General features: G+C 37.6%; 1 protein-coding gene across 4 annotated transcripts in view; it reads right to left on the reverse strand.

Annotated features, from left to right (window-relative positions):
- LOC134499708 (schwannomin-interacting protein 1-like) overlaps window positions 1-12,911 on the reverse strand; it is a 330,935-nt gene that overhangs the window by 73,509 nt on the left and 244,515 nt on the right. Inside the window, exon 1 of one of the 4 annotated variants that reach the window (XM_063306506.1) lies at window positions 11,450-11,512. The exons of the other annotated variants lie outside the window; for them this stretch is intronic. Within the exon in view, the coding sequence (XP_063162576.1) occupies window positions 11,450-11,488 (39 nt within the window). The 5' untranslated portion in view covers window positions 11,489-11,512. Of the gene's footprint in view, window positions 1-11,449; window positions 11,513-12,911 lie in introns of those variants that run through there. 4 annotated transcript variants of the gene reach the window in all.

Below are 12,911 nucleotides of genomic sequence, written 5' to 3' on the forward strand. Positions count from 1 at the left end.
AAAAAGAATGAAAGTGAATTAGATTAGAGAATGCATGCAGATTATGGAATCTAAAAGAGCATCTTCACAATATGGCCTAATTATGTAGTGTGAAATCACTTTTGCAGCCATATTCATGCTGCTATATAAGACAGACTCACGTGGAGTCTGCCAGAGTGAAGCGAAACACATCAGTATCACCTGCAAGATCAAAGGATGCAATGCAATTTTAATCACTAGAGGTCCCTATCACACAGTGTTAGAATACAGTGCTTGAACAGCAGGAAAGAAACAAACAGATTTTAAACTGCTATGTTCCCCAAAGAAAAAGCTATTAAATAAGCCAAATACTGATGCGTCCTTATACAGTTGTTGTTGTTATTATTATTATTATTATTTAATAAACTTGTATGCCTCCTGACTCTCAATGACTCTGGGCAGTTCACAACAATCAAAGAAATTTCAATAAAATCAATAAAACATAAAAGACAAAGATAAAACATGGCAAGCGCAATGAAGCAAGGGGTCTAACTCTCCCCCACCAAAGGCCTGGGTGAAGAACCAGGTCTTCACCAGTCTTCTAAACATTATTATTTTTTTAATCCGTTCAATCATGTCTGATTCTCTGAGACTGCCTGGACAAGTCCTTGCAGTTTTCTTGGCAAGGTTTTTTAGAAGTGGTTTGCCATTGCCTCCTTCCTAGGGCTGAGAGAGTGACTGGCCCAAGGTCACCCAGCTGGCTTTGTGCTAAGGTGGGACTAGAACTCACAGTCTCCCGGTTTCTAGCCTGGTGCCTTAGCCACTACACCAAACTGGCTCTTAAACATTTAATAACATACTACTTTTAAATGGCTTACGGTAATCAATAAAACTTACTCTGATATGTACACCTGTAGGCTTGTATATATTTCAAAAATAAACCTTTTGTCTTCTCTTCCACTAAAAAACTTCATATTAACATTTCACTAGCAGCCAATAGCCCTATTAAAGTCAACAGCTCTAATAAACTGCATTTAAAGCTCAGCAGTCATCTGTTTTTCTAATCTCCTGGGTTTAATCACATTGTCAACCTGGAATTTAGTTGACTAAGAGAGGTGGCCTAATCACATGCCCATGTTGTAGAAATAACATTAAAATGACATGTTGAGATTTGTGTATAAAATTTTAAGCAGTTGAGTAATTGAGGGCCTGGTCAATTTCATTTTATAAAAAGCTTCTCTGTATCTTGGGGTGGGGGAAAGGGAACAGTAGTAGTAGTGAAGTTTATTGTTGTAACCACAGGTCGTAACATAAGAATGCAATAAAATACAATAACATATATTAACATTAAAACAATAAAATGATGAAATTATAAAATAATAAAAGAAGCATTAAATATAAAAAAAGGTTACAACAAAATAGAGCCAGAGCTACAACTAAGAACTTAAATAAAGGGAACAGTAGATACTGCATTTACAACATTACAAACTCCAGGGAGAACAGATATGGAAATGTCAAGAATTTGGGAAGCAGGGCAAGAAAGAAAACCTATTCAGCATTTTGGGTATGTACTAAATTTTGCCTCTATAAAGTTTGGGATGGATGTGTGTATATCAGGCAGTCTATATTTTGAATGTAGAAAATTGACAAAATCAAACTCCAGTATTTACAGGAAATATAATGATTTGACTATAAAATGTATGGCAAAATCAGAACAAATCAACAGACCTGAATGGTCTTAAATTAAATTTTACATTTACACAGTATTCATTCTGGTTGTTCTCCAAGTCTCAATTTAATAAATTCAATACAGAACTCACATTAAATAAAAATATATTTCAACTAAATTTTTAATAATGCATTAAAAGCACTTCTACTCTTGGTAGACCAGAAGCACAGCTGAAACAAGCCATTTTGTATGCAGAAATGGTGGGGGCTTTGGATGTGGTCTCCTTTAGTTAATGGCCAGACTGGTTACATGCTTTTCATCACTCAACCTGGCATTGCTCTGAGCTACCAGCATTCTGTTGCTCCTTTTGCACATTAAAACATGAAGATTTCCATCCATAAAGCTACTGTGGCTACCAAGGTTATTTACTAAGATAAGCAGCACTTACCCATTTTACACAGATCACTTTTCTTTCTGCAACAACTACCTTTTTCAACCTCGTTTGATTTTATAACTGAGTTGGTAGCTTGGTGCCCTCCAAATGAACTTCAACTCTGATTAGCTCCAGCCAGCATCAGTGCTGTCAAATCCTGTGTAAGGGGTTAAAGAGTCTGGAGAGTTGTGATATACTGCTGAATCCTAATGTGAAATGGGATTTAGAAGACTGATGTTTTGGGAGTTCCACTCTCTTCTGAATAATCTGTTTCTGAAGGTGGTGCTGGGGGACACCTACTGAATACTTTGGCTGTGATCCCTTAAGTTTCTATGTAATTTTAACATTGCTTTGATACATCTATTCTGGTTGGGTGGTGTTGCCTAGAAGAGCCCCAGTGATTTATTACTTCTTGACCTTATTGCCAATCAGTACCACCAACAGGCTGATAGGCATTTTAATCCAGTATCAGCTGAGGCTCCAATCTTAGGAACCAGTGAGCTAAAGAGACCCTTAGAGTCATGCAGCAGAATTCTTTGAGTCTCATGCACAAATGTAGGTAGCTCTCAGGCTTATTACAATCCAACTGAGCAATCAGAGTTTATTAGTACTACTACTATTATTTTACTGAGAGCTGAAAACATCTCAAGAAAAACCCCACGTTTTTCTTTCCCCCACATTTTTTTCTTTCAAGGAAAAGAAAAAAAGCTTGTAACTATATATTGCATCGCTTTTGCCAAGGGCTAAGGCTAATCGTACCTTTCACTGAGGGCTGAGTAAAGGTGCTTTAAAATAAGTAGACAAACCATCAGAGTAAGAATGTTGCAGAATAATTTAAGGCTTGAGTTTCAGCACCCACCATCTTGCTAACAGCAATAGGGGTATCAGTTACATGCAACGATCACATGCAAACTGACTAGTTGTTCAGTTCATTTTAAATTTACAATAGAAATAAGGTCCTGATCTTCCTTCTGAAGAAATAGAAATACAGTCCTGCTCTTCCTTCTGTGGAGAGATGAGATGAGCCTGTGTCCATCTACTGATTTGAATTAGGCATGCATCACTGGAAGAGACTGAATAGGAAGGTAATCTTGGAGGAGAGATATTTGCACTGCAAGCAATTCACATAAAAATGAAATAACTTTAATCTGATTGCTAATTGGTATTTGTCTGGGAAGTCCGAAGTGAGTCCTGAAGTAGATGTATTTGTGGCGTAAACCACTACCCTTGAGGGAATCTTTATAGATTCTTATTCCAGAGACAAGAAAAATTGCCAATTCCAAACACTCCCAAAACACTCTAAAGGAATGCTGCTGCCAGATCAGATGCATGTAGCTCAATAGGCAGATAAAGATTAGAGTCACACCATACAATATCTAGGCTCATACAATACACTCACACAATACACTGTGTGAATCCAATCATAAGGGTACTAATTTTCTGACTATACATTTTATTAAAAGGCATAAGTTTTCAGGAGCTGCAGCTCACTTCATCAGAGGCATGAAAGCTTATGCCTTTTAATAAATTTTGTTAGTCAGAAAAGATGCAACTGGATTCCTCCTGATTTTCTCCACCATGGACTAATGTAGCTCTCTTTCTACAATGATCTTGGTAAAATGTAGGGAATTGGCTTCCCCTCCTCCTCCTCCTTGTACTAACTCAAATTCCCTTACTGGCCTTTCAAATTTGTTGACAATGAACCCCCTAATTCAGTGATTCTCAAAGTGTGGTCTGGGGACCCCTGGGGGTCCCCGAGGTCCTTTCCAGGGTCTGTGAAGTCAAATAAATATTTTAAAATGTCTCAGTTTTAATTTATAATACAGTAAATATCAGTAGATATAACCTATATAAATCAAAGGTCTTTGGGGTCCTCAATCATTTTTAAGAATGTAAAGGGGTCCTGAGACCAAAATGTTTGAGAACCACTACCCTAATGAATGTAGCAAATGTGATTGTAATGAATAAGACGAAGAGCCAAAACTTTATATGGCAAGGATGACCTCAGAAAAAAACAAAAGCAGGAATTAGCTGGGGTAGTCTAGTAGGAAAAGCAAACTAAGGGCTGTAAGCAAGTTACATATTTGTTGATTTGCAATAAACAAAGTTACTGTGGTTTAACTGAAAGATCACATGAGATAGATGGATGGATGGATAGATAGAAAACATGTGATTTTCAGTTACATGGTGGCCTTCCAGGCTTACGACAGTTAGCTTGGCAGTTCAGAGAAGCTGAAATCTTGCTAGGCTATGTGGATTATGGGCTTTGTCCAGCTTTACATTCCCAATCTCTGGAAGTTGGAAATTAATATATTTGTGAAGTTGATTATTGGAATAAAATAGCAGTTACAGTAAAATGTTCACCACAGTACAACACATAAACCAGGTTATATAGAGATCAAAGTTTTAAATGCAATTATTAGAACAGTTCACATATAAGGTTAATGATGTAGGATGTTACTAATCTCTACACTATTTCATTTTCTAGGAAGAACAGTTCATAACCATAGCATCTCTGTGTCTACAATGCCAAATGTTATGGAACATAATATATACTTAAAATATACTAGATTTGCATACATGGCCAGAGAACAATATTAAAGTGATGTGATCCATGAAAGTTATTTAACTATCCTGTTCCCTGCTTCAAATATTGCCACTTGGAAATGTTTTGTTTTTAATTTAATATGTAAAACTGAGAATGTACATATCCTAGTATTCTTAAAAGATTGTCACAATTCACTTCCCACATTCTCCCCAAAAAAGGCAAAAGCTGCTTAAATTTCCAATACCACCACTACAATTGGTCTTTGAAGAAGCAGGATAGAAAGAGTATTGACACATTTGAGTCTTGCAGAAGACTCCCAAGAATACCATGGATAGCCAAGAAAACAAACAAATGGATCAAATAAAGCCAGAGATGTCACTCGAGACATACATGATCAGACTTAAAATATTGTATTTTGGAAACATTATGTGAAGACCTAGATCTCTTGAGAAGTCTAATGCTGGGACAGGTGGAAGGAAAGAGAAGAGGATGACCAGCAGCATGGTGGATGAAGTCGATTACTGCAGTTATGGGTGTACCATTGGAAGACCTGATGGGCCAGACTGGGAAACAGATCATCCTGGAAAAGGTCTGTGTGGTTGCTAAGAGTTGACACCAACTTGATGGTACATAACCAATTTTTAGAAATCTATATAGTACTAAAACTCTCATTGGGTTTATCTGTTTGTACCCTCAACTTAGCCCAAATGGTGCATTATACTGCAACAATTTTTGAATCAAGGTACCTAAAATCCACTAATTTAAAGAATGCTTTAAAAATCCAGGATCCATTACTCCTGTGAAATGGAAATTTTTATGATGTTCAGACCAATTTTATTTGCAAAGTTGTGGCCATTGCAGAGTCCCCGCAGTCACATGGTTGTGATTTACGACACTCCCTGCCAGCTTCCCACAGGCAAAGTCAATGGGGAAGCCAGCAGGAAGTCGGAAGTTGTTCCCGCTCCCACTGCTTTTTTGCCCACCCGTGGTCATTCTGTTTCTCTGTTTAGGTAAGACAATATTGACTTATTATTGAAGTTCGTTTGCCACTATAATTATTTTTCTATTTATGATATATACTCTTTTTAGATGATCATGGGACCATCCAGCATAGGAGGAAAAAAATATGGTCAGCCTAAAATTTAACATTCATTCTGGTCACATCAGACTGCACTACATTCCTCTCAAAGGATGACCAAACAGGTCACATGATTGTCTAGTGTAATATAAATTGTTTCAAATTTCAAAAATCAGTTATTATTGTTATATATCTTAAGATATGAACATTTGGAAATATTTTGCCAGAAGATGTGTGGCCTTACATGTGAAATGGGGTACCAGGCACCAGCTAGCAATGATACTGTTGTACCATCCGCCCAGCTGAATAGTGCCATCCCTGCCTGAGCTACTTTGATTTTACTGCAACCTGGTGGTAGGACTGGAGGTGGTTCAGGGTTTCATGACTGCCACGATAACCATATCATGTGGGATACATGTTAGATCTGATCTATATGTTAGAGCATCTAAGATGTGACCTGATGATGGCAAATATATGAAATAGTCCCTTGTCCTGGATAGATGACTTTCTGATAACCCTGAGTTTAAGGCCTACTAAAGAACTGCTCTCCAACCTCTGCTTTTGGGAGAAGGTTGCTAAAAAGATGACAGGGCATCAGATACATATGATGCTGGAAGGAATAGATTATTTAGATCCTTTTCAGACTGGATTCAGGCCATGGCAAAGGATGTAAACTGCATTGGTCACTCTCATGAATGACCTATGGCAGGACTTGGACAAGGGGAGCATGACCCTCCTTTGTCTTGCTGGATATCTCAGTGGGCCTTTGGTAATATTAATCATGTTGTCCTTCTTGAATGCTTGCTTGGGTTGGTAGTGGTGAGATCACTCTTTTGCAATGGTTTTGCTCCCTCCAAAGTGGGCAGTTTCATTCAGTGTGAGGGGGGAAAAGACAGTCCCTTGGGCACCTCAATATGGTGTGCTCCATAGTGTAACCTTTTCCCCTTCTATTAACAGCTACATGAAATTGTTGGGAGAGTTAATCCAGCAACATGGGGAGTGATTTTCATCAATATGCTGATGACACCAACCTGTGTATCTTCACAACAACCCTAATGTGGTGGAAGTGTTGACCTTCACCCAGCTTCAGCTAGCATACCAATTGCAACCTTTCCTGTAGTGTGGGGGGTCATGCTGTCATCTCATGTCTAAGCTAGACTATTATCATGTACTTTTTCATTTTCAGTAGATAAACATTATTTTGTAAAGTGAAGCAGTGCTTCAAGCAAAAGGCAGAAAAAGTACTACTGATAATTAAATGGTACCAATGAACAAAACCTGTATTAGGTCAATACTTTATTAGGCAACCTCAGAGGTCTCAAAAACTTTGCAAACTTCTAAGGTCATTTCATCAAAGAAGAGATGGAGAAGGGGAAAAAATGTCAACACTGTAAAGTTGGCCAAGTTAGAGTTTTAAGACAGATGTGATGGAATACAAATATACTGATTAGGCTCTAGCTGGTACTGAGATAATTTCAGATAAAATTCATTGACAAGTAAGGGTTTGATTCCCTGATTTTACATATAAAGCAAGTTATTAGTATCTATCCACATATTTGATAAGCAGAATGAGGAACTAGGCAATTTTCATATTCAGATAATTTTAGGAAATACATGTATTAGGGTAAAAAGTCAATTAAAAGCCAGCTAGTTTCTCCATAGTTAGAAGGTATGCATCTCCAGAAAATAAATTAATAGTTTTGTAGTAGATTCTAGCGAAGAATCCTCCTAAATTTGATATTTGAATGCCTAAAGTTAGTAATTGCCAAATCACACAGAAAGGAAAGTTATTAGCCATAATAACAATTCCAATGTCAGAGCACTATCTTTATTAGACCAGTTCAGAGATTTTTTTAAAAATATGCCTGTTTTCAGGAACTGATCTTTTTATCAGGTATAGCTACAGAAAGCAGATTAAGAAAAGGAGTAGGGAAAAAACCTCTTACTTGATACTGAAGTCTCAGTCTTCAAATACCTCTACTTTAACCAGCGTTTCCTGACCACCTTAACAATCCTAAGTATATCCCTGTGAAAGGCGAAAGTCCCCTGTGCAAGCACCGAGTCATGTCTGACCCTTATATTGTTTAATATTTGCAAAAAAGAAGAGAATGTGCCTTTAGAGCCAATTTTTTTGCAAGCATACAAAAATATTATTTTATTCTTAAGTTCATAAACCAAGTAGCATTAACATATGGGTGAAGGAAGTGCTATCAGAAGAAATGGAACAAGTGAGAAATATGACCGAATGGCAGACATAATATTGATGGTGCACCATCTCTTTTAATCATTTCTCCCCTACATCCAATCCCATAGATTTCTTAAATTAGCAGAAAAAAGCACATAGAAGCATTTCATGAAATGTGGCTTTCACTGAGATATAAATGTGGCTTTCCCTGTGCATGGGTCATACCACTTCAGACAGCAAATGGAGACTGATATGAATCAATGCTGTTTCACAAAAAGGAATTGACCAACAGATAAATTCAAGCATGTCAGGAACAAAGCTAGATCAATACCTTGTTTTCCTATGTGGGAGAACTTTTTTGTTTTCCAGAGAGAAGCATCTTCCCACAACCCAGCTGCAAGTTCTGCAACCAAGCAAGAGGTAGTCTTAAGTAGAACAACAACAAAATAGGACTGAACATTCCAGAAACTTCCTGGGCCATCCCCTCTCATGCAGTGAGCAGGAAAATCCTCATTGGAATACCGGTTGGGCAATACCTGTATAATATGTGCTGCTGCTGCTAAGAGATAAGAGTTGAGCTGAGCAGCCCCTGTTCCACGGTGTATACTTTTAAAGCCTTTTCCAATACTTTAGAAAGTATCAGGGACATTAGTAGCAGCAGAATGTGGGATATTCTCCTGTGATCTTCTTTGCCCTAACTGAACGATCTTCACTGGCTTCCGGCAAAACACAAAAGGTCTGTAACAGTCAACCCAACACAACCATTGTTATAATTCCAATGTAGTATTATTATAGTCTCAAGTTTTCAGAATGCATCCAATTATCCTATTCTTTAACAATAAGTCTTTCCTGTATTTTTAACGGTAAGAGTATTTGTTGTTTGACAATTGGGTAATGATAATTATGGCATTGGGATGCAACATCATGACAACTTACTCCAGTCTGGACTATAACTCCAGTCCAGAAAATGAAAAAAAAAAATCATCGATTTAAGCCACTGACTTGGCTTAAAGTGTGTTAGCCTGATTGCACTATAAAAGCTTGTCTCTTCCTTTTCTTTTTCCTCAGTGTAATTAGACATTAAGATGATGATAATAAATTGACGGAGGGGGACAATGCATGTCCACTTATTTTTTTTATGTTTGCGGAACAATTATGCATAGAGTATGCAGGTGGTCTTACAATGGGCCACAAACCTTTACACCCATCCATTATGAAGGAATAAATAGCATATATTAAAAACAATTTCAAAACTGCTCAGAAGTTTGGGTCAAGAATGCATACTGGCAAAGTCATATGTTCTAGCCAATAGGTTGCAACACAATTTGTAATCACTTCCTCTGATTCCACCTAAATTGCTCCTTATGGATGTGGGGCATGGTGAATTGTATTTATTATTTATGAGCTTTGTCCCCCTCCCCCCCTCAAAAACCCCTACCGGATGATTTTCTTTCAGGACTCAACCCAGCAGACAGAAAAAAGAAGTACCCTGCAAGGACCAGAGTGGTTCTTTCAGACATTTGAAATGTAAAATATGTGTTCACTCTTGATGTGTACTGAAGCAATTTAGAGGGAAAAGAAACCTTCTGCAGCTGTAGGTGGGCCATGCTGCTTTCCTACCCGTAATATTTATTTTATCACTTTGTGTTAGGCACCTTATGGACGTGGGGCATGGTGAATTGTATTTATTATTTATGAGCTTTGTCAGCAGCAGTTAACCTGTTTGCTCTGGACATGCAATTACTCCCAGTGCAAGAGCAGCCTGGCATTTCAGTGTTGATTGCTACACACAGAAAAAGCTTCATGCTTCGCTGAGCCTACATTTTCATTAAACTTCCCCCAGTTTACAAACGATTGTTTAAAGGGCTGTGAGGTTTTGTATTATGGCAGGTGTCGTGCACATTATAACGCTGCCGCAAGACTAAAAGTTACTACTTTGCTTTTGTACCAAATGTTTCGTATCACCATAAAAACAATAGTTTTATACTACAGATGCTGGTGGAAAGCACTATAAATCCTAATCGTGTTAGGCTTTGTCCACTTGGACTTTTAATGTGCAAAGCAGATGGTTAATTGTGGCAAGTTTACAGAGCCTTCAGATGACACTTTTTTGTATAGTGAATGGCCAAAATTTTACCTCCCTTCCTTCTATTTAAAAAAAAAAAATGACCAGGGACAAGCCTTTTGAGTAAGAAGACAAAACAGAAGAAGCTTTTAATGCTGTGGATGGAGAGGTGGCTTCCCCTTCAACAGTAATTGGTTCAGCATCTCCCAGAACTGAACATGCACCCTTGTATCACACTTATTTTCATGTTGTGCAAAATTCTGGAACATCAATTTCATCCATCCACCCACCCACTCAAATTGTGCGTGCAGGCTGACTGTGTGATTGCTCATAACAGCTGTGAATGGTGGGGAGGGAAGGAGGAAACAAAAAGGAGAAACAAGACATGAAGCTGACCATGACAAAAAATTAGGAAGATAAACATTATCTGCTTAAAAACTGTATTAAGATACAGAAGATCTATCAACAGGTGCAGTATGAATCAGCAATGAAATGTATCGAAGACTAAGAAGTAACATTTTGTAAGAAATAGTTTATTTCTGCACATACATGGAAGATATTAACAGCAGGATGAAAGTTATCTAGAATTCTCTCATGCAGAGCACTGTATATTGTTCTAACTCTTGTCTCCCCAAATCTGTCTTGAAAAAACACACAAAAGACCCATGATCGGTCTTTTGAAGTTTACTTCCAGCAATAGCTATATTTATTCATTATCACTTTTAACTTCGTCTCTTCCCATCCTTGTCCCTACTTTTCCTCTGTCTAACTGGGGCCCGGGATAGGACTTACTTCCCAAAGTAGTATAAAGTATGTACAGGTACAGGAGGACTTTAATAATTTGTTTATTCAGAAAGCAACCTATGATTCAGAGATGTATTCCCAACAGATGTTAAGGATATACTTAACCAGTGTCAGATAGACTTTAGTAATCATGACTAAGCAAGTGGTGTATCTCAAATCTCTACCCTCTAAATATGTTGGCAAATTCTTTCAGCAATACAGTTGATGCTTATTTATCCAGATTGGAGAAGTAGATGATGTTTGTACTATCTTACATTGTAAAGTATACTGATTATGCTGTATCACAAATTTTGATTCCTTATGCAGGGTACAAAAAAAGAATATAATTTGAATAAATAAATAGTTTAAATCAAATTTAAATTCAGGCTTGAATAAATTACTTCTTTATATGCAATTTCCTCAACTTAGAGAGGCATGGGTGAAATACAAAATTATTAATGTTAAATAGAAACTTTTATATCACCTTATACAGCATGGAAACAGTACCTATCACTGCTTCCAGAAAGTAGGATGAATAATCCTGACAAAATATATTCAATTTTTAATGTAATACAGAGCCACCTTTCCATCAATTATTTTAGCAATAACCATAATAATTTCTCTTTATCAAAGCATATTTAAGACTTTTAGTGAAGAACTCAAATAATCTTGTCAAGTCATTCTTCTATACATAATCTTTCACTATATACTATATTAAATTGTCACTTACCCAACGAAGATGAAATGCAATCAACTGATTTGTTGCCATATTGCAGAGCAGAATGATATTGGTAAAATATACTTATGTAGTCATGCTTACCCATTTATACATGTTTAGGTATTATGGAACTCCATAGTTATTGATAGTAAAAGGCTGGCTGTAGTTATATGAGCCAAAATTCTATGATGAATGCCTAAATCACTTAAATTATTACATGAAAATCTACATGGCATGCAACCTATAGGTAGTTTCCAGAAATACGCACCTAAAGAAAACCAGAACCTTGCCAGCCTCATTCAACCTTTGAACTGGGTGAAAACTGGCCAAAGTGCATCAGCATCTACTATAAATAAGTACCATCAAATCAGACGTGTACTCTTAGACTAATAACAACATTCCTTTGTGCTGACATTTAAGAGAAAAATCTTATCTTAACTGTACCAGCAGCAGGAGTGGGGACAGGAGTCATTTCACTTTTAGTGCTCATTTCGGCTCATAAAAAAAAGTGGATTAAAAGTTCAGTTTTGTCAAGATTAAAGATAGACATTCTGGGCGTCAGTGAACTGAAATGGACTGGAATGGGCCACTTCACATCAAATGACCACCAGATCTACTACTGTGGACAAGAGGACCACAGAAGAAATGGAGTAGCCTTCATAATTAATAGTAAAGTGGCTAAAGCAGTGCTTGGATACAACCCCAAAAACGACAGAATGATCTCAATTCGAATTCAGGGCAAGCCATCTAACATCACAGTGATCCAAATATACGCCCCAACCACAAATGCTGAAGAAGCTGAAGTAGAGCAGTTCTATGAGGATCTGCAGCACCTACTGGACAACACGCCTAAAAGAGATGTTATTTTCATCACAGGAGACTGGAATGCTAAGGTGGGCAGTGAAATGACACCTCAAATTACAGGTAAGTATGGCCTGGGAGAACAAAACGAAGCAGGACATAGGCTGATAGAATTTTGCCAAGACAATTCACTCTGCATAACAAACACTCTCTTCCAACAACCTAAGAGACGGCTTTATACATGGACTTCACCAGATGGACAACACTGAAATCAGATTGATTACATCCTTTGCAGCCAAAGGTGGTGGACATCTGTACAGTCGGTAAAAACTAGGCCTGGAGCTGACTGTAGTTCAGATCACGAACTTCTTCTTGCACAATTTAGGATCAGACTAAAGAGATTAGGGAAGACCCACAGATCAGCTAGATATGAGCTCACTAATATTCCTCAGGAATATGCAGTGGAGGTGAAGAATAGATTTAAGGGACTGGACTTAGTAGATAGGGTCCCGGAAGAACTCTGGACAGAAGTTGGCAGCATTGTTCAGGAGGCGGCAACAAAATACATCCCAAAGAAAGAGAAAACCAAGAAGGCAAAATGGCTGTCTGCTGAGACACTAGAAGTAGCCCAAGAAAGAAGGAAAGCAAAAGGCAACAGCGATAGGGGGAGATA

Source organism: Candoia aspera, chromosome 6 (genome assembly GCF_035149785.1).
Source record: "Candoia aspera isolate rCanAsp1 chromosome 6, rCanAsp1.hap2, whole genome shotgun sequence".
NCBI lineage: Eukaryota > Metazoa > Chordata > Lepidosauria > Squamata > Boidae > Candoia > Candoia aspera.